Source organism: Coptis chinensis, chromosome 6, assembly GCF_015680905.1.
Source record: "Coptis chinensis isolate HL-2020 chromosome 6, ASM1568090v1, whole genome shotgun sequence".
In the NCBI taxonomy this organism is placed as follows: Eukaryota; Viridiplantae; Streptophyta; class Magnoliopsida; order Ranunculales; family Ranunculaceae; genus Coptis; species Coptis chinensis.
The window spans coordinates 64,790,635-64,811,311 of record NC_141461.1 but is presented as its reverse complement, the minus strand read 5'-3'; the positions used below and the strand labels follow the sequence as shown (position 1 = coordinate 64,811,311).

Below are 20,677 nucleotides of genomic sequence, written 5' to 3'. Positions count from 1 at the left end.
TTTGTGCTGGTTGTTGGGGCTTCACATAACAATTTTTTATTTAATGGAGTACTGTTTTTGTGTTATTACTTGGATGCATTTTTAAAAATCTTTAGATTGGACAGTGAAAATAAAGTTCTGAAGACGAGCTGAGTAGTGAGAGTTTTGTTGGTGATGATGTTAATTATGTGAAGATGAGAAGAAAGGGTTATGAAGATGTTCATGTCATGAAGAACTTGAAGTTATCTTTAAACACTGCATTTGCAAGGTCAGCTGTGGATGACTGCTTTTACTTTTGACCTTATAATAAAATACCAATAGCTTGAATGTGCATTTCTGGACCCTCCCATATTCCAAGCTTATTCTGGTGAACTTAGCATGAAAAGTTACTGTGCTCATATGTATTGTTGATTCAGTAATGTGTGTAGTTATGCAAACTTCTTATTGTTGCTAAATTATACTTTGTGGCAAGGAGCCATGTGGCACGCCTCACCCTCCATCTTGGCTTGTTAATATTCTGGAGGTGGATTACCAATATGTATTAACTAGTAGAAGGTCTAATATAGCTCCAATATGGTTGCAACATAGCCTGGAGCATGCAGATATCAATATAACACCATGTTTATATCAATAAAATCGAAAATGATTACCAAAAAAAACACAAAAAGACTGTAGTACGTTTTCGATGTAAAAGTCGTTGACTAATGGTCTAATGCATGATTCTTAAATAATCTTAAGACAAATTGGGTGTATCCAAAAATGAAAATTAGTTCGTTCGAATGTCGCTGATAAAGTTGTGCGTTGCTTAAAATCTAAAAGTTCATTGGTAAATAATGTGACTAACAGATGGTGGCAATAAAATATTGAAAATAGATTGAAAAGATAAAAATATGGAAAAGCATCGAAACTTGAAAACATGAAAATTTCGAAATAAATGGAAAAGAGAAACAGAGAAGTGCTCAAGTCAGCGTTGTATATGTCAGACATTTCAGTCCAAAATTCACACTCACTGAAGCTTTGTAATAACGAAGAAAGCCCCTCAAATCCTTGTGGCTGTATGTGTGTTTGTCATGTACAGCATTAGGTTGGCAGGCGTGTGCTTAAAACTTAAAAAAGGATCTAATGAGCACGGCACCCCGACAAGCATCTCAAGAAGAACAAAAATCCAAAGCAGTCTTTCAGAAATGTATGTACTCATCTCAAGAAGAACAAAAATCCAAAGCAGTCTTTCAGAAATGTATGTACTATATCCATTTGCGCCACAGCGCATGGATTACTTCAGGCATGTGAAGAAGGTGACAAAAGGGATTACAAATATATCAGCCACAAGCCCACAATTCACATATATAAAGTTATCAGTTAGTACAGTGATTGTTATAAGGACATGACAAATTAGCCAAAATGCTAGACCAACATTTCCAGGCTGTGTTGGCCGGCACATAAGTAAGTTAGGTTAACTAGAGACATTCTTCTGATGGTTTAGAATTCATGAAATTATTTGAACAACCCATACTTGCCAACAACTGCTCAAGCGTTAGTCCTCTTCTACTGTCGTTTCCCCTTACCTGTAAGATACTCTAAAACCAACATTTCTGCCCTGTGCACTTGCTCAAGTCAAAGTTTTACAAACGCACCACCAGACGACTAAAAATATACCTGTTTCAGCTATCATCACAATGTGTAAGTGTGTAACTACCAAATCTCCATATTGTACCAAATAAAGATACAACGATAATCCTCCAAGAATCCTAACAATAGATGAAGTTTCAGTTCAATGAAAATAAAATATAATATGTAGTTTCCAACACTGTCCGCAAGGAAGGGGGAAAAGTTGGGTCGGAAAAGTTTGTTGAGATTGGAGGCTGTGAAAATAATCAGAGGTCCTACATGCAACTCCACTCTTCCAACTTTTCTCCGATTCAAGCCCAACTTGCTGGGGTCGCTGAATCGCCTATCTACCAAATAAATGCAGTTGCTTTTGGTGCAATCAGGTTATCTACCAAATAAATGCAGTTGCTTTTGGTGCAATCAGGTAATGCTGGTCATGTACATTACTTGTTCAATTTCAAAGTAGCTCCTACATCCATGATCTAGACCAACCAACTCCACATCATATTATCTAAAACACAATAATCGAAAGAGCAGGAACAAAATCTCATTTGTATGTTTAAACTACTAAGCATATCAAAATGGTCTTGAAAAAGCACATTTCCAGTGGATTTAGTAAGCAAACAAGCATGCCTCATGGCAGAAGCCAGAAGGAATTCAGTTCAGTAATAACGGCAATGGTGTAACACCACAAGGGCCAAAGGAAGCGTACATCAAAACAAACTTTTCACATATAATCTCTACACAGTTCCATATTGATCATGCCCATTAACCCTGTTCATACAGAATGCAATACTCGGCGGCAACACACTTAAGAATATGCAAAAACAGATTATTAATTCTGCACAAACAGTAATCCAACTTTGCATTGGATATCTCGGCACAATGGTGCAGAAAAATTACATCTGCAAGGAAAGGGGGGTTGAGAGGCATAAAAGGCAAGTTTGCATCCAAAAGTACCATCAACATCCAAATACAGGGTAAAGGTAAAAACAAAATGAACAAAGAATAGATTCATATCCAACCAACCAATCACTAGGAAAGAAGGATCAACATCAGAATACGGAAACAACTAAGAAATAGAACAAACTAAGAATAGATTCATATACAACCAATCAGTAAACTAGTCATGAAGAGCTCTCTATACAAGATAATGAATCAAAGTATTAGTAGTAGCACTTAGTAATAATAGAAGTATACGATCGATCCGTCCACTAGAAGCGATATGATAAAACCAAAATAGACCAAATTATATGTTCTCTAAAACCTAATCCACAGTGATCAACTGATTCTTCTTTCAAGGATGCCCCTTCCATCTAGGATAAGCATTGTCTTCTCTGTTGTTCCTAAAAGCACAGCATCCAATGGAGTAGACGACAATGAGGAAGATGAGAAAGATGATGTTGAGAATGGCCACCTTCTTCCAATCCTTCTTGAGGTTATCCAGTACCCCTGCCTTGCAAGACTGGCAACCAAAACACAGATTCTGATTCGTCCAAGTAGCACAGTCGGGATTTGTAGAGTTCGTCCCTGTAGCTGGTGTATTCCAAACAGTCGCATTCACATAAGTGAAGTTACATTCTGTTGGTGGCTTGCAGCACCCAGACTGCATTCATCACAAAACAAACCCAAAATTTAGATATATGACATTTCACAAAATCCTCATTACTCTAACAACCATAATGCAACTCATTCAACATTTATTTTTCCTTTATTGCCCTCAACTTATTCAACATAAAACAAAAGAAACTAATCAAAACAGAAACAACCAAATTTACAAAACCCCATTTATCAAGTTTTCTTGAAATTTTAACTTTCTATTTAATTTCTTCTCTAATTACAAATTTTCTCAATTCACTGCAGCACAGCTATTAAAACAGAACACCAAAACTCAAATTAAACCAAATTAAATGCCAAATTGTATTCCAAATTCATGATTCAAACCATAAAAACCCCAGTCCTACATCATAACTAAATTAAATACCACAAACCAAGAAGAACACAGTCCATATCAAACATACCCCAAACCACATTTCTTGTCAAACCCTAATAAAAAATAATAATAAATACCCACATCAAATATCAGATCTATCAATTAAACAATTAAAAAAGCAGTTTCAAATCCATAAAAAAAGAAACATAATAAAACAGATCCAATAAAAATAAAATAGTACCTGAAGAGGGCTGAGTGATTTCTTGATATAAGCCTGAAAATCTACATTAGCATCATCAGAAAGAGACTTACAAACTTTACTATCTTCCAAACAACTTCTAATCCTCCTCCAATTCTTCCCATTCCCAACTCTCTTCTGTAACCAATTACTATAATCACCCAACCTATATTCCTTATACCCTCTTTCACTAACAACTTCACCAGCCCCTTTATTAGTAACAACAAAAGCAAATATAGTGAAACAAAACAGTAAAACAATCAACAAAAACATAACCAACAAGTAAACCCAGAGTATCCATGAAACACGACAACAAGCACCTATAAATCCTGCTAGAGAAACTACTAGGAGGAATACTCCTAATACTATTAAAGGCTTATCTAGGAACTTTTCACAGTCAGTTGAGGCACGGGCTGTTAACCATATTCCAGTTGATAGGATTGCGATGGATAGGAGGAGGAATACTCCTAATGAAGTTTGAATGCCATTGTTGAGGATGAGTCAAAAAAGAACTAATAATAATTTCAAGAAGATAAGAGAGAGAGAGTGGAAGGGTAGTTTTGGTTTTATTTATAGAGAGAGAGAGAAACGGTTTCGAAGTGACTTCTTCCAAGAAATGGGTCTCAGCCCATTGGTTTGAATCGGGATAACTGTAAACCCCTTCCTATCTGCCTATATCACATAACCTCCCTATTTATCGGCCTATATCACAAAAACTCCCTGCTTTCCGATAACAGCGAAATTCCAGTCCAATTTCTATTTCCTATTTTATTTTATTACCCGTTTTACCCTTTTTCCATATTAATCGTAATTTTGACCAAGAAGAAGTTCCTCCAATTGCTGCTCGACTTCCTCCAATTGAAGAAATTTAAACTGTACTTGACTGTAGTGTTCGTGGCACACTCTCTACGTTTTCTAAGGTATCCTATACTTTTATATATGTAAAAGATGTATGTTTATATGTCTGCCGACTTTGTTAATCATTCATATTGCAATTTTCATTTTTTTGGAAATCAGAAGAGGATTATGTATTGTAGTGTTAGGGGGCTGGGCAACTCATTTTTACATACTGTCATCGCATATAGCAGATAGAGTAGGTGGTGATTGTGAAGGCGATTGTTGAGTGAGTGAGAAACTTTGGTAAGGTTGTGAGGTTGGTTATGATGGTATTCGAATTTGTAATTATAAAGACAAAAGCTACAGTAGAGAATCTAATTTTATGTGTGAATGTTTTGTAAGCATTTATTGTGGGCTTTGTTGAAGGGTAATCAGTTGATATATTGTCCATATGCTTAAACGTATTAATTATAGAATTGTTCCTCCATCCTTTTTTACTTGCAGAAATATCAGGGTTATCCGTCGGGATCGATTGTTGACTTTGCATGTGATGCTGATGGATCTCCAATATTGGCAGTTAGTAGCTTGGCAGTTCATACTAAGGTATGTATTTGAGAATTGGTTCTTTGGATTAAAATTTTCTGATTGCAAGATTTGTAAACCTCTATCTTAGATAAGTGATTTGTCCTGTACCCTGTGTGATGCTCAAAAATTTTGATGCATGATTTTACTATGGGCAAGAAAGAAACTGATTTGGGATGTCTAAGGTAGATTTTGTTTTTTAAATAGGAGATACTTAGGGTCCAATCTGCTCTTAGTGACTCTTCCACTTCTGACATGCCATGGCAAATTTCTTATTCACAGATCGTTAATCTGTTTTACTTTTCTTTGTAATAATATGTCCATTATTTAGCAGTTCTGATGATATTTTCTCTTTCAAAGGGATTGAGTCTAGAGAGAAGAACTTTGAAAGTGACCAGAGTTATGAACTGAGACAGACTGCTACTCATGTGGATACCTTTGTTAAGGAAGAGATTCAGACTCCAGAAATAGAAAATGTAACCAATGCTATCTCTTTTTCTGCTGATGAAGAGACAGAGAGAGAAATTAAAAATGGATAGCCTGATACTTCAGATGTAGCTGAATCGGAAGAAAAAGATTCTCGTAACTTACATGTTCCCGATGCCAGTGTGAACATTGATAAAGGCTCTAGTAGTCAGGATGTGGTCAAGGAGCCTGAAGTGCTGGAAATTTAGGATAAACAAAAGAAAAAAGAGTCTGTTTTAATTGGGAAATTGCGCGATTCTGGTTTAAATAGGAACCCCGAAATTCTACGATGTAGAACCATTTCAAGCTCCTCTTTCTGGAAACGTCCGGTGGCCTTGGTATTTGCTCCATTGATTACTCATTTTGATGTTATATAGACACATTTTGTAAAATTATATTTACTGATCCACCTGAATTTTTATAGGCGTTTTTTTTGACATTTGAGTTTAAACGGTGTGACGCGGGTTATGGAAATATGAATTTACATATGCAAATATGAAGTTACATATGTGCATACAAATTTACATATGCAAATATGAAATTTCATAGACATTTTTTCTGATAACTGACAGGTAACACAGGTTATGTAAATATGAATTTTTATATGTAAATATAAATTTAAATTTTCTTATGAAAAAAAATTTTATATGAAAATTTAAATTTAAATAGGTTAAGAAGACTGTGTAATTTTATATTGTCATATGTAAATACAAATTTACATAGGATGACGTCAGCCCGGTTTGTCCTTAAGCCGAAATTATAAATAAAGATTGATGACGTCAGCCCGATTTTTACAGGGGTATTTTGGTCTGTTTGGGTATTTTTAAAAAATAGGAGGTTTTTATGGGTTAGTACGTAATGAGGGGGTTTTTATGCTGGTTATGTATCAACTAGGGAGATTAAACCCAAAATCTGGACTTCTTATGGGAATGAACGGCTGAAATGTGTTTTTGTTTTTTAGAGTGGGTGGTTACTTGTTAGGGCGGTACTGTGAAGGTTCCACGTATTTTACTGTTACTCGTTTTTCTTATTTTTCGTTATTAATTTTTTTGGCTATTTTTTACTATTACTCGTTTTTTACTTGGTTTTGAATTTTGGGGAATGGGGGCGAGACATATTTGAATGAGTGTTCCAGTGGGGCCCAGTGTGCGACGTGGTTTAACAAAAAAAAAAATGACGCGGGTAGTGCCGATGACGCGGGTATCACAATGATGTCACTGCCCCAAGAGCAGCTATGGCTGCTATGCCATTTACCGATTTATTTACGGTCTTACCTTTTACCATCTTAAGCTAACAATGATTTAAATCCGTATGAGGGTGATATGGGAGATCATCATACTGATAATCTGATATCAGATAGTTGATCGCATAGTACAAAATATCAGAATTCAATTTCTAGATATGTATCGTGGATATATCTCCCTCTGAGGATATTTGACATTGTTTCACATGCAAATATCGTGGATATATCTAAAATATCTAAAATATCGTAGATATTATTGATATTTTTTGATATATAATGATACATTATTTATATTTATTTGAAATATAATAGTAAATATTAAATAAAATTATTATATACACAAATTATCGCCAAATCTCACAAAATATCCCCAAATATCATAAATATCGTTGAAATATCACCGGTATTTGCAGTAGTATATATCTCTGAACATATCGTGATATTTATATATCTTTCTCTGGAATCTGGATAGATATCCCCAAATATCACGATATATCGGGATATTTTGTACTATGGTTGATCGAGATCTATTACCATATTTGGAAGTTGAGAGTTGAGACACATGTTTTGACGAATTTCCTACAAAGGCCGTCCAATTAACAGGCTATATCTGGCGAAGAAAAATGTGATTAATCATGTTGATCATCGTACCAATGCATGATAAAAATAAATGGAACTTTCAAATCAATATATAGAGACAGTGTGAAACTTTGTAATATAAGCAAATTTTGAAGAGTTCAATATAATCTAAAATTACAATGTGTGTCCGCTTTTTAACCTATTTTGTTATCAATTGTTAGAGCATCTTTAGGAGTGATATCAACCTAACATCAAACACCAAATTTCTAATAATTTGGTATTTTTTCAACTTCAGGAGAGTCACATGTTGATGAAAACGCCAAACCAAACACTAAATTGGACAATATTTGGTTCTAGGTTTGGTGTTGTATCAAATCACTCACGTAGTTTTGTTGCAAAACCGCGTGGGCTTGGGGTTCTAATTGGGCTTATATGGCGCAATTTTGTGAAAACCGCGCCAGAGATTGAGAAAGAAAAAAAAGAAAAAGTTTATGTGCGATACATGGCGCGGTTTTCTCAAAACCACATGGGCTTGGGCCTATCAGCTGGGCTTTAGTGGCGCAGTTTTGGAAAAATCGCGTGGATTATATGGCGCGGTTTATCCAAAACCGTATAGTTTGATGTCGAAAATTTGATGTTGCTCCTAAAATTGCTTAGTATTTTTTTAGTTTAGTGTTTTTTTGGTTCAAAATTTTAGTGTTTTTTTAGTAGCTCTCTTAAAAATAATCTTATCAAGTATTAAAGTTTTGCCTTTGAAAAGTTTGGATGCCTATCTAATTCGCCACTTCCTGATTAAATGTCCATGTCGTCTGTCGATATAATCGACTTGAAGACTTTGCGCATGTTTTTTTGTCATCTCGGTAGAAAGTCATGAAAGTTTTGTATAATATTATGTCTATATCCATAAGCTGAAGATCATCCTCTGAAAAGATAACAATTCCAGTATCTCTGGGTTAGTTTGTAATAATACAAAGTTGGACATTTTTGTGTCAAATAACGTTGGATGTTATATATAGTTTTCCAACATAAATTTATTTGTATAATCAACGAATGAAAAACGATTAAAAAATGTATTGAATTTTACAAGTTTTGACAATATAGAGACTATATATATATATATATATTTTTTTTTATTAATTTGAAGACCAAATTTTTTAATTTTTACAATGTGGAGACATGTGTAACATGACATCCAAATTTCTCACATGGTGCTTTACAATTCAAATTAAAGAATGTTAGTATGTATATAACAATGTATGTAACTTGTGAATTATGAAATACCATGTGAGAATTTTAGACTACATGTGTAATTAGTCTCCACATCGCAAAAATTAAAAAATTTGATTCCCAAATTGCTGGAAAAAAAATTTTAGTCTCAATATTGTCAAAACTTATAAAATTCAATATCCTTTTTAATCGTTTTTCGTATAATCAAAAGTTGGAGAAAGCAGACTCCATTTACGTAACAAAATGATAAAGATGGTCATGGATTACTTACTTCAGGTTTTTTATGTTGATTAACTCGGTAATAAGTTGTTGTCTGGGTTGAAGTAAACGTGACTTTGGGACTTTGATACAGTATAGGTGTGTCCGTCTGTGTGTTAACTGGACTTTTTCCTGCCGTTAGGTAAGTTTGAACTGGAGAAGAAGCACTATGCATACGCGGAAAACCTTTCTATTTGTCGTATTTTGCTAACACCTTCGTCGTTGGGACTTTGGGACAATTGATGAACGCAGGTGAACTTCTACTGATGTTTGCTTCTGCTCATAGTGGGGATTAAAGCATGCATTATTGGCTTATTGCATTAATGAGTAAGAATTTTGACTTCTATTACGAAGAACATAATGATTATTATGACAGCCTATTGACATCGTTAACAATGACACCCCACCCCCACCCCCACCCCCCTCTATAGAATTGCACGATTGCAATTTGCAATTTACACCGGCGAACACGATCCATAGGCTCTATTTTAAATATTTTTGGTAAAGACTAGTTATGCTAATTGCTAATATCTCGTCTCATGGGCAACTGACAACTTAACAAGAGTTTTTTTACTTCTTGTCTGAGGTCTAAAATAAACTTCCGTCGGCTCGTAGCACGGTAGCAGTGGGTTGCTGACTTGCTTCAAATAATTCCAAGTCAATGGCATTTCATTAGGCCTCCTAATCATAACCTCTATGGCTCTATATACTTCTGTAGTTGTCGCTGCAATGACCTTTGAGTCATCAAATCATCATTCCTTTTTCTTTTGATAAAGATAACTTTTCAAATCTCATTCCTCAATAAAATTTCTATTTATCAATTATGATTTATCCAGCATCTATCTTTTCTATCTTAAGAGACTCAGAGTCCCCTAATAACACAGGGTCTTAACACAGGGTCGGATAGGTTCGGACTGGATACTATATAGCCACGAAAATTAGCCAATAACACAAGCGGATATTAAAAAAATTATCCGAATCCGATTTAGGATCGAACTGGATATCGGATAATATCCGATCGAAAATTAAAATTAATTAAAATCTTATTTGTTTTGAATAATTCATTTTACCACTATAAAAACTAGTATAGATATATATATTTGTCATTTATTATTATAATTTTATATTATTAGTTTATAATTTTATATAATATTTTATACAATAAAAAATGAATAAATTAATTATATATAATAACTATTAATTTTATAATATTTTTTAAATCGGATCGGATATTATCGGATGCAGATATGGCAGTATCCGAATCCGTATCCGAAACCAGTTCGGACATAAAAAAAATATCCGAATCCGAATCCAAATCCGAAATTTTCGGATAATATCCGATTTTTCGAATACGAATTCGAATCCGATTCGAATATTTGGATATCCACTTTCACCCCTACTAGCCAATAACACAAGCAAATACCATACTGGCACACTGGCACATGGAAAATTTAATTTGATACCGCTTTGAGAGCATCATCAATACGCTATTAAAAAAAATTGTGATACATTAGCATTTTAATTGGGTTAAAATTGTTAAAACTAGTTTATGCACCAATGCATTTTTTTGATATTTTCAATTTCTGTTTCGGACAGCAGAATTTGACCTGTGCATTTCAATTTTTTTTATTAAAAAAAAAACAAACATTCAATTGGGAATAGTTGTCCCATCTGTTCTTAATTTTTTTACTAAAAAAAAAATCAAAACATTAAAACGGCAAAACTTGATCCGTTCAAAAAATAATGATGAATTTTTTTATTACAGCCGTTTTAATTTTTTATTAAAAAAATTGAAAAAAATCTAGACTGCAAAAGTTGAAACCACCATAAAAGCATCGTCAACACGCTACTAAAAAAAATTACAATACATCATCATTTTAGCTCGGTCAAAATTGTTAAAACCAATTTATATACCAATGCATTTTTTTCGATATTTTAAGTTTCTATTTCGGACATCAAAACTTGTCCCGTGCATTTCCATTTTTTTTTCATTAAAAAAAAACAAACATTCAAACGGGAATAGTTGTCCCGTCTGTCCCTAATTTTTTTACTAAAAAAAAATCAAAACATTAAAACGGCAAAACTTGACCGGTTTAAAAAATTCAAAAAATGATGATGAAATTTTTTATAACATCCGTTTTAATTTTTTATTAAAAAAAAATTGAAAAATTTATAGACTGCAAAAGTTTACCCGTCCAACATCTGGACGGCTAAAGTTGTCCCGTGCGAGTGGCTGCTAAATTTCTGAGTATTTTAGTCAATAATTTAACAATTGCTGAGATAAAAACAGCTGTTTGGTAGCACGTTGGTGAACGAAATTGCCAAAAAAAATTGCTACATGTCACATTATAAATGGAATATATCAACGCGTTGATGATGCTCTAACAAACAAAAAAATAGAAATTGCATGAAAGTAACATCTGCCACTACCAGATTGAGCACTATCTTCTCCACATTCTCTCTTCTCTCTTATTGTACTTCTCTCTATCATTATTTTTGTTATAGTGGCAATCTCTCTTTTTTTCTTCATTATTCTATCAGACAATAACATTTAATTGGAACAAAATGCAACAAGTTTACACCCCAATTTATTAATTTAATATATTTTCTAGTTTCAATTTAGAACTTAGCAATTTTATTTGGAATTAAACGAATTATTTTAAATATTTTGATCTAAAACCCAATTGATTTGAAATTCTCACATTAAATACCCAAATCTTTGTTCTAAGATCACAAAATTTCATAATGGTGGTGGGTTAGAGAGTAAAAAGTGATGGGAAAGAAGAAGAAAATAAAAAAGAAAATAAACAAGAGAACAAGAGGATGAAGGAAAGGAAAACGATTGTGGCAGCGGAACAGCTAATTGGTGTCTTAGAGCATCTTTAGCAGTGATATCAACCTAGCATCAAAACACCAAATTCTTAATTTGGTGTTTTTTCAACTTCAGGAGAGCTACATGTTGATGAAAACACCAAACCAAACACCAAATCGACCAATATTTGGTTCAAGGTTTGGTGCTGTATCAAATCACTTACGCAATTGTAGGAACACCGCGCGGTTTTGGCAAAACCGCGTGGGCTTGGGCTTCTATGACACGGTTTTGCCAAAACCGTGTGCTCTCAATTACAACAACGGCAAAAAAACGGCTATATCTTTCTAACCCTATAAATTGAAACACTCACCCCATATTTTTACACTCACTTCTTTTCTCTACTCTCTACTCTTTATTCTCTACTCTTTACTCTCTATTCTTAAAACAACAATGAGTCAAGAACCAAAATCAAAATCAATAGGGGCTTCATGGATACAAGAAGAAGATATTGCTCTTACCAATAGTTGGCTACAAGTTAGTCAAGATGGTGTAGTAGGAAATGAGCAAAAGTCGAACGATTTTTGGGCTAGAATTCTAAATGCATTTCATGCAAATTTAGGAAGAATGACCGGACGCAACTTGACTGGTATGAAACACCGTTGGTCTATTATTCAAGCTAATATCAACAAGTTTCGTGCTATTCTTTCTAAAATTCAAGCATCTCCTCCAAGTGGCTATAATGACAATATGATGATAAGTATTTACTTTTTATTTGTTATTTTGATTAACAAATACATTTTTCAATTCTAATTTAGTTTTGCTTAATTGGTAGGTTGAGGAAGCAATAAGTGCATATGCGATGCATAATGAGGTTTGGAAGTGGATGCAATGCTATAATATGGTGAAAGACTCACCCAAATGGAAGAAGCTACAATTGAAAAATGATTTGCATCCCACCAAAAAGTCAAAGTCAAACAGTGGGGAAGGAGGTTCATCAATTCTAATATCAACTGCGACAACTCAATCAATGGATTATGATCCACACCAAGTTCATGGGCTTGAGGATAGACCTCTTGGAAAGAAAGAAGACAAAAAAAGAAGGCAAAAAGAGAAAGAAGAAGGTGATTCTAAGTGGAGGAATCCGCTAAGAAACTTGATGCTTTTCTGATGGAACTTTCTAAAACCACCAAAGAAGGCTATGAATTAGAAGCTCAAAGACAGTTGAAGAAAGATGAGATAGAATTCGAAAAACTTCAATTGAAGAAAAGTTCGATGGATTGGAAGCTTCAAATCCAAAAAGAAAAACTTCAATTGAAGAAAGATGTGCTCCGAGTTTGAGAAGATGAAAATGATGCGAAAATATTAGGAATGAAATTATAAGGATTACCCGAAGATGAGCACGAAATTTGGTAACTCAAAATGGCAGAAATTTTACAAAAAATGAATAATCGACTTGGCAATATCACTGGTAGTAGTCAAAGTAGTGCATAATCTAAATTTGAGTTTATATGTCTTTTAATTTGAGTTTGTATGTTTTTTAATTTGAGTATTTTAATTTGTCTTTTAATTTATGTCTTTTAATTAATGACGTACTTTAATTTAAGTTTGTATTTTAATTTTAATTAGAATGTACTTTAATTGAATATTTTCTTTTAATTTAAAATTGATACTTTTTATCATTCTAAAAAAAATTTGTATTTTCAAAATTCTCATATACAGAAATCTTTTCATAAAACCACAAATACATAGAAATAAACTTGGAACACAAATACATAGAAATTGAAACGATAAATAAACACAAAGTCTAAATGAAGTGTAAATAAAAATAGAAATCAAGTCCGCCCACGCCTACTCCACAAATGCTCGACCAAGTCATTCTTCAATCTATCATGAATAACTTTTGAACGAACCCTCTTGACGCCAGATGCCCAACGAGATAGAACAAAGTGGCGTTCATCTTCAGGAGCACCTTCTCTACTTGGTATTTCCAAATCAGGAATATACTGCGGGATATCCGTTTCGCGTTCATCTTCCACAATCATATTGTGTAAAATAATGCAATCCCTCATAACAGTAGCCATGTTCTCCAAATACCATAACCTGCACGGATTCGCTAAAATAGCCCAACGCGACTGTAATATACCAAACGCCCGCTCTATGTCTTTTCTAGCAGCTTCTTGCTTCTTTGCAAAATGTTTGTCTTGCGCAATAGTCGGTTTAGCAATCGTTTGAATCAAGGTGGTATAATTAGGATAAATACCGTCAGCTAAGTAATAGCCCATATCATAATGATGGTCATTCACAGTGTAGTTACAAGGAATAGCTTCATCATTGACTATATCATCAAATATTGGTGAGCGGTCAAGCACATTAAGATCATTGTGAGAACCCGCCATTCCAAAAAAAATATGTCAAATCCATGCGTCACGATCGGCAACTGCCTCCAAAATCACTATTGGTTTATGCTTATGGCCAGTGTGAGACTCTTGTCACGCGGATGGGCAATTCTTCCATTGCCAGTGCATGCAATCAATGCTTCCTAGCATTCCAGGCCATCCGCGTTTCTCAGACTCTTTAAGCAAACGTTGAATATCTGCAGCATTTGGTTTACGCAAGTATTTACCTCCAAAAATTCTAATAATTCCATCACAAAAATAGCGCATGCATTCATGAACAATTGGCTCAGCAACATGTAACATATCATCTACTAGATCAGTGGCAGTCTCATAAGCAAGCATTCGTATAGCAGCAATTACTTTTATTTTTGGGTTAATCCCAAACTTACCCGCACAATTAACTTTTTGTTGAAAATATGGTATATTATGATTAAGATGATTGAAAATACGAGTAAATAATGACTGACCCATACGAAATCGGCGTCAAAAGTCGTGGTCACGAAATATAAGATTTGCGCCGAAGTAGTTAGCATTTACACGAGCCAGTGTTGCCTCGTACTGACGAGGCTTATATTTTCTTCCTTTCTTCGAACCACCATGTGGTCTATAAAAAGACTCCGCTTCTTGCTGACGCAATAAACTCAGACGATGTTGAACAAAAGATAGAGCAATAGCCACTAATTTGCGAATTTTAACTGCAGTGTTATCATTTGAAGAGCTCGAGCTCGATGAAGAATCAGAAGAAGATGAATCAGAATAAGATGAATGATCCATTGAAAAAATCTTCAAAAGTTTTGGTAGTGTTTTTTTTTTTTGCTCAAGGAGATGAGTTTAGATGAGAGGGAACATGAAAAATGAAGAGAACATCGCAAAACCGAGAGTTAAATGGTTATAGCACGCGGTTTCTGGAAAACCGCGTGGGCTTGGACCTGTAAGATGGGTTTCTATAGAGCGGTTTTGGCAAAACCGCGTGAGCTATATGGCACGGTTTTGGCAAAACCGCATAGTTACTTAGTGTTTTTTTGATGTGACAAAACCGCGTGGGCTTGGACCTGTAAGATGGGTTTCTATAGAGCGGTTTTGGCAAAACCGCGTGAGCTATATGGCACGGTTTTGGCAAATTTTTTTGGTTGCTATTAGTGGTAGCTGGTGGTCATGATCTCGTGGTGAAGGAGGCACTTTTTATTGGTTTACCAATTTATTAAGTTCATTAGGTTGTACTCTACTTGGGCTGGTTCCATTGGCATGTGCTACACTTTGAGTGTCACACCTTGTGTTACACTACAATTTCCCATTTGAAAAAGAGAGGCAATAAATAACTTCAAGTTTGTAAATCATGCATTCGTGCACACTGCAAGATGGCCTTCACTGTGAGATCCCAGTCCCACCAACAAAGAAAAAGCAAAACAGTGTTGGGAAGGTGTCTAAAACTTAATAGAATGTCCAGAAAGCAGACACTTTTTCTAAAGGAGATATATGGTGACCGGGACAGGTTGTTCAGCTCAAGGCCCAAAATATCGATATCGATGAATATATCGGTGTACCTAAAAACCGATATATATCGGATATTTCGGATATATCCATTTTTTTGGTAACCAGTCCAAACTATTTAAAATATCAAAAATATCAGAAATATAATATCGGATATATCGGATATATATCGGAAATATCGGATTTATATTTTAAAATAGTCAAAAAATCAACTGATATATATCAATTATATCGGCAATATAAAGTTTCATATCGAAAATTCCGATATATATCGAAAAAAAAAGAGTTCTATATTCGGTGGATATATATCAAAAATATCGATATCGGTGTACCAAAATACCGATATATATCGGCGATATATCGGATATATCAGCGATATTTTGGTCCATGGTTCAGCTAAATGGAATATATCGTCACTTTTTGAACCTTTCTTTAATAATCCTTTAATATATCTTGTTACGCTTAGGTATAATATTTCAGCTTCCTTACGAAATGCAACGTCAAGATGGGAAGATACCCACATCCATAAGCTTTACAAGGTCAAACGACAATATAATCTAAAAACAAGAAATTACGGAATGCAATCCTCATTCCCCAACTGAGTACTCTAGGAATTTGGATATAAAAGACTAAAATGAGTGTACCTTCACTGAAAATCATATATTATGAGCGCAAAGAACTGGGGTTCATGTCTAGTTGGCCAAACATGTGGGGGCATGCCTAAAGACTTAAGGAGTAAAGACTCTTGATTCTAATGTGATATATAGCAAAATGCAGCTTCTGACAGCATGAAGATCTTGGTCCTTACATGACTTTAAGTCTTTAATCTTGTTCTCCTGGATGAATTAAGTAAAATAAAATTAAAAATAAAAACAATGCAAAAAGGTTCACTTCAGCCAAATTGAGAAATGCACCATACAATAAAACATACACAGACAGTCATTGTGTCATTTCAAGCGAAGGAACCAGTAGGATTTTAAAACCTGGTAGGGATAGCCTGGCTGGATCCTCGTACATATATCTCGCAAGAGAAAATTGGGGAGGCCCATGATCCTATTGAATGGAACAGTCAGTGACTGAAGTAGTGAACAACTCTCATCATCATCAGCTCTACATGGATCATCCCTTTGCTAGTCTTCTATTATAGTTCTCCGAGGGAAAAATGGTATAAACTGAAAAGCCATGCCTCATAATCACAACACTGGAACTGAGATATACGTACCCCACTCCCCCTTATAAAATCCAATCTGCTCTAAAACCAGTGGAGTTCTCCAACTTTTCCATTAATCAGCTTAAACAATACTGCTCAACAGTTTTCATATTTTTTTACCTCTGAGTTAACTGACAAAGTGTCTGATCTTAGTATCGTCTTGTCCTACCCATGTGCCACTGCCACCGCTACTAGCTACAGCGCACTACTACTCCCAACAGCTGCACCAATATCACCATCACCATTACTAGAAGTAGCAGCACTTTCATATGGAATATCTCCACTTCCTGCTACCCCACCATCCATCTGAATCTGGGGCCTCCCATAACCATCCATGTACGTGCCACCACCTTGAACTGAAGGTGGATATGAAGAATCTGGTATTGTATATGGGGCCCCATATGGTTGCGGTGCTGTAAATAAAATTGTAAAACACACATTTTACAGAGGAATAGAAAGATGATTTCACTAAATAAAGCCAGTAACTATCCTTTTTTCCCCAATAAGTAGTTATACATGTTTATAGGGAGAGAAGTACCGTGTGCTCTGTTCTCTGCATTCAACACATCAGCACGAAGCTTTGACACCTCCCTAGCCATCGATACCAAGTTCTTCTCCATTCCACGCAATTGCTCCACTTTCTCCACATTCAAACCTTTTTCATATTCAAAAGCAGCCCTTTTCCAGTAGAAAGAAATTAGAGACTTCATATCGGGGAGGACCAGTTTTCGCAGTATGAGAATAACAAAAGTAAAATATCAGAGGATCTACAAAATCGAGTAATAGGCACACAATGATGCGATTTGATTGCTCATGCCATTTACTACATGATTGTAAGGATGACGTGATCAATGAGTTACTTCACAACTGTGTACAGAAACGGTTTAAGATTTTTTAATTCATGACCTGTAAATAAAATTTAACAATCAAGACAGGATCATCACTTACTCACCGTAACCTATGGTACTCTTGTCTCAACTTGTTAACCTCGGAATGCAATTCAGGTAATTGTTCAACCTCCTCATGAGCTTTCTGCAATTCCTGAGTGGCCTGTTGAATTTCAGTAGCAAGCCCTTGTCGGGTAGTAATTAAGCTCTGTGCTTCCTTGTGTGCCTGTTGCACATCTTTCTTCATACTCTCACCAGCCTGAATGTCCACCTCCATTTTCCTAATTTTTTCTAACAACAATCTAATTTGGATATCACTCTCCGTTTGGATGCTCCCTATATGTGCCTGAATTCGCTGCACTTCCTGTTGAGTGGCAAGAAGCTCCTTGCGCAGATTCACTTGAGTGGCACCCAATTTTTGGTTTTCCCTTGTGAGTCTATCCATCTCTGCAACCTGCGCAGCTATCTTGTTCTCCATGTGTTCTGGAGGCTGTGGACCATGGCGCAACATACTGGTGTTTGCACAGAACGGCCCTGAAAAGCTGATGGAATCTGTCCTCTAGAGATCAGTGTCTTTAGAAGATCTCAGGCCTTGAAGAGAACTAACACAGTTCAGAAATGAACTAGTCTAGAGGTGCAAATACGTGCTCCTGATTTCCTGAATAAATTGCATGCCTCAAAATAAGTAAAAGGACTTGAGTGAATCTAGATATACTACAAAGAATCCTAAAACAAGTTTTAAATGCAGACATTATTCCTTGTTACCAGCCACAAATTTAATCTAATTGAAACATCATTAAAAATCCAAAATTATTCAAGGTAAAGAGAAAAGAAAAGGAAAAATCTGACTACAAGCAAATTCCAAAGAACCTTTGGCTACATGTGTGATGTATCCAAATACACCAAGAGTAAATATATAAACAGAACTCTATCCACCTCTTTAATAGCACCAGATTGAAGATGCGACAAATGATTTGGATAAGTCTTAATATAAGCTGGCTTACCATTCAAAATACCACCATTATCTGATCCCCAGTTCCCCACAAACTTTAAAATACTGCATATAAAACCATAGCATGGATGAGTCTTCATCTCTTCCGTGCACCAAGAGAATAGGGAAGGGTCATATCTTGGCACACGCGATTGTAGAACTTGTCACTATTTGCACTGGACAATCTATTCCAGCCCCAACAGGATGCGGTAGGCCTCTAAATCTACTAAAGGAGACATCACAATGCAGTGATTTATTGTCTCCTCCACATTGCAAAAGTTGCGCTTACGTGGAATGTAAATCAAATTCTGAGGGTTCTACACAAACAACAGCTCAACTGGATTTTAGATGGAAGAGACTTTTTCACGCCAACTTGGAAGGAAAAGCACGATGTCTTAAGTTATAGGCATACTACTAACTGCTCTGAGCAGAAAAAAGGGGTAAGAGGTAATACTCAGTATCCTGGCAAGACTCAGTCAGGACAGAGTCCTTGTCAACCCATATCAAACAAAATCCGGCAAGTCAATATGCACATACCTAAGTCAACCATATGTATCCAAAAAGAATCTATAAAGTAGAGAAAATTAGTATTATATACTTCTTTTCCAAAACAATAGAATCAAGTGTGAGATGGTATAAGATATCGTATATAAAAACAAGTCAATCTTAAGATTACGATCAACAAAAGCACTTAGTGAAAAGCGTAGCAAAATAAAAATTAATTTTGAGAGATAGGGGGGACACCAACTGTTATATACAAGGAACAGTTGGTGTGAAAAGTGGAAACTCCCCAGGTTACCATATAACATCCATGTTATCTCAGAAACCATATTTCGATCCCTAATTGTGTTTGGCATTAAAGAGCTAAGCTGGGACTAATTTCTAATATATTTTATTTTCACCTTGGAACTCAAAATATCCTTACTGGCTAAGACCCACTTGTTTAGTCTTTAGTTGTCTTTGTACGTGAAGTGACCTACCAGTTTACAGAGAGGACTGCAATTTGATTTTACATGTCCTCAGCTCTAAGAAGAAGAAACGATCTGTTATATTTGGAAGAATGATGTGTGTACAAAAAAGTATTGGAAGATAAGGCAAGTTGCTTGTGAATAATTCTTCTAATTTTAAATTCATACCTGAGACAAATTGCATCACTACTTGAAAGAGAAAGTAAAATGTGCTCTAACAAGTTAAGACAGTCACCCATTAATATGCACCACTCTATTGACATGAAAACTTTGTTATCGATGATTTTGTGTGACTCACCAACAGCATTGTTAATTAATATAAATTGGATAAATTGACAACTTACAGGTGCTAATAGTCAACCGATCAATATGAAAGGGGCCAATGCTTGGACTTCGGGTCCTCTAAAATGGGTATTTGAGCCCATGACTTATATATTATATATAAGCCGAGGGACACAAACAAAATGTTGGCTTGAGCAAGAAGAAGAAGAAGAAATCCTCCTCATTTTCAACAACACCTCTCCTAAAACTCATCCTCAAAATGTCATCATCTACCCAATCTACTTCCTCCGCTATTGATTTCCTCACTCTTTGCCATAGTCTAAAGGTAAAATATATAATATAATATATTCCACTCTTTAAATTTAAGTAATTTATTTATTGTATGCTTTGAGTATAGGTAACTAAAAGAACCGGTTGGGTACGTAAAGAAATCAAGAACCCAGAATAAAGATTGAAATCAATAGCTGACCACATGTATCGAATGTTTTCATTTTGAATGGATTGTAAAATCACGTTTTCTCATGGAGGATGCACCACGTTATAAACTTATATATTTTAAAATGCAGATGCTTGCGTTATAAACCTATATATTTTAAAATTTTTTGCTGACATATTTATTTTGTGGGTTTGATTAACTACTATTAAATGAAACGGGTTGGTTTAGAGTTTATTGTTTGCCGGTTTAGTGTCT

At 35.0% G+C, this 20,677-nt stretch overlaps 2 protein-coding genes and 2 long non-coding RNA genes across 7 annotated transcripts; 2 read left to right on the top strand and 2 right to left on the bottom strand.

Moving 5' to 3' along the window:
• Nucleotides 1-1,955: 1,955 nt before the first annotated feature.
• Nucleotides 1,956-5,552, top strand: LOC147493957 (uncharacterized). Its single transcript, XR_015198766.1, has 4 exons — nucleotides 1,956-1,970; nucleotides 2,012-4,678; nucleotides 5,100-5,198; nucleotides 5,538-5,552. It is a non-coding gene; the product is annotated as an uncharacterized LOC147493957 (long non-coding RNA).
• Nucleotides 2,668-4,031, bottom strand: LOC147493958 (tetraspanin-8-like). The gene is made up of 2 exons (XM_086566120.1): nucleotides 3,762-4,031; nucleotides 2,668-3,193 (listed from the first exon to the last, which is right to left on the bottom strand). Exons 1-2 carry the CDS (start codon nucleotides 4,029-4,031, stop codon nucleotides 2,885-2,887), a joined length of 579 nt encoding a protein of 192 aa, XP_086422246.1. The 3' UTR covers nucleotides 2,668-2,884.
• Nucleotides 5,553-16,393: 10,841 nt separating the features above from the next.
• On the bottom strand, nucleotides 16,394-20,024 carry LOC147493956 (protein FLX-like 2). 4 transcript variants are annotated; one of them, XM_086565865.1, is made up of 5 exons: nucleotides 19,873-19,964; nucleotides 18,750-18,802; nucleotides 17,811-18,403; nucleotides 17,397-17,536; nucleotides 16,394-17,271 (listed from the first exon to the last, which is right to left on the bottom strand). In XM_086565865.1, the coding sequence occupies exons 3-5, from the start codon at nucleotides 18,254-18,256 to the stop codon at nucleotides 17,054-17,056; spliced, it is 804 nt and encodes a 267-aa protein (XP_086421991.1). In that variant the 5' UTR covers nucleotides 18,257-18,403; nucleotides 18,750-18,802; nucleotides 19,873-19,964; the 3' UTR covers nucleotides 16,394-17,053. The 4 variants fall into 4 exon arrangements, with proteins under 4 accessions (XP_086421991.1, XP_086421989.1, XP_086421993.1 ...); XM_086565863.1 differs by lacking the exon at nucleotides 18,750-18,802 and having other exon boundaries at nucleotides 19,873-20,024; XM_086565867.1 differs by lacking the exons at nucleotides 18,750-18,802; nucleotides 19,873-19,964 and adding an exon at nucleotides 19,717-19,841.
• LOC147493955 (uncharacterized) lies at nucleotides 19,693-20,435 on the top strand. Its single transcript, XR_015198534.1, has 3 exons — nucleotides 19,693-19,830; nucleotides 20,051-20,311; nucleotides 20,384-20,435. It is a non-coding gene; the product is annotated as an uncharacterized LOC147493955 (long non-coding RNA).
• The last annotated feature ends 242 nt before the right edge of the window (nucleotides 20,436-20,677 follow it).

What these genes read in the sequence shown, in the direction of transcription:
- LOC147493956 (XM_086565863.1), bottom strand. Translation starts at nt 18,256, where the DNA reads ATGTTGCGCCATGGTCCACAGCCTCCAGAACACATGGAGAACAAGATA. An exon ending in CAAGAGTACCATAGGTTACG is followed by an intron (nt 17,537 to 17,810) that starts GTGAGTAAGTGA and finishes CTACTGGAAAAG; the next exon opens with GGCTGCTTTTGAATATGAAA. An exon ending in TGCAGAGAACAGAGCACACG is followed by an intron (nt 17,272 to 17,396) that starts GTACTTCTCTCC and finishes TTTTATTTACAG; the next exon opens with CACCGCAACCATATGGGGCC.
- LOC147493958 (XM_086566120.1), bottom strand. Translation starts at nt 4,031, where the DNA reads ATGTTTTTGTTGATTGTTTTACTGTTTTGTTTCACTATATTTGCTTTT. An exon ending in AATCACTCAGCCCTCTTCAG is followed by an intron (nt 3,194 to 3,761) that starts GTACTATTTTAT and finishes TGATGAATGCAG; the next exon opens with TCTGGGTGCTGCAAGCCACC.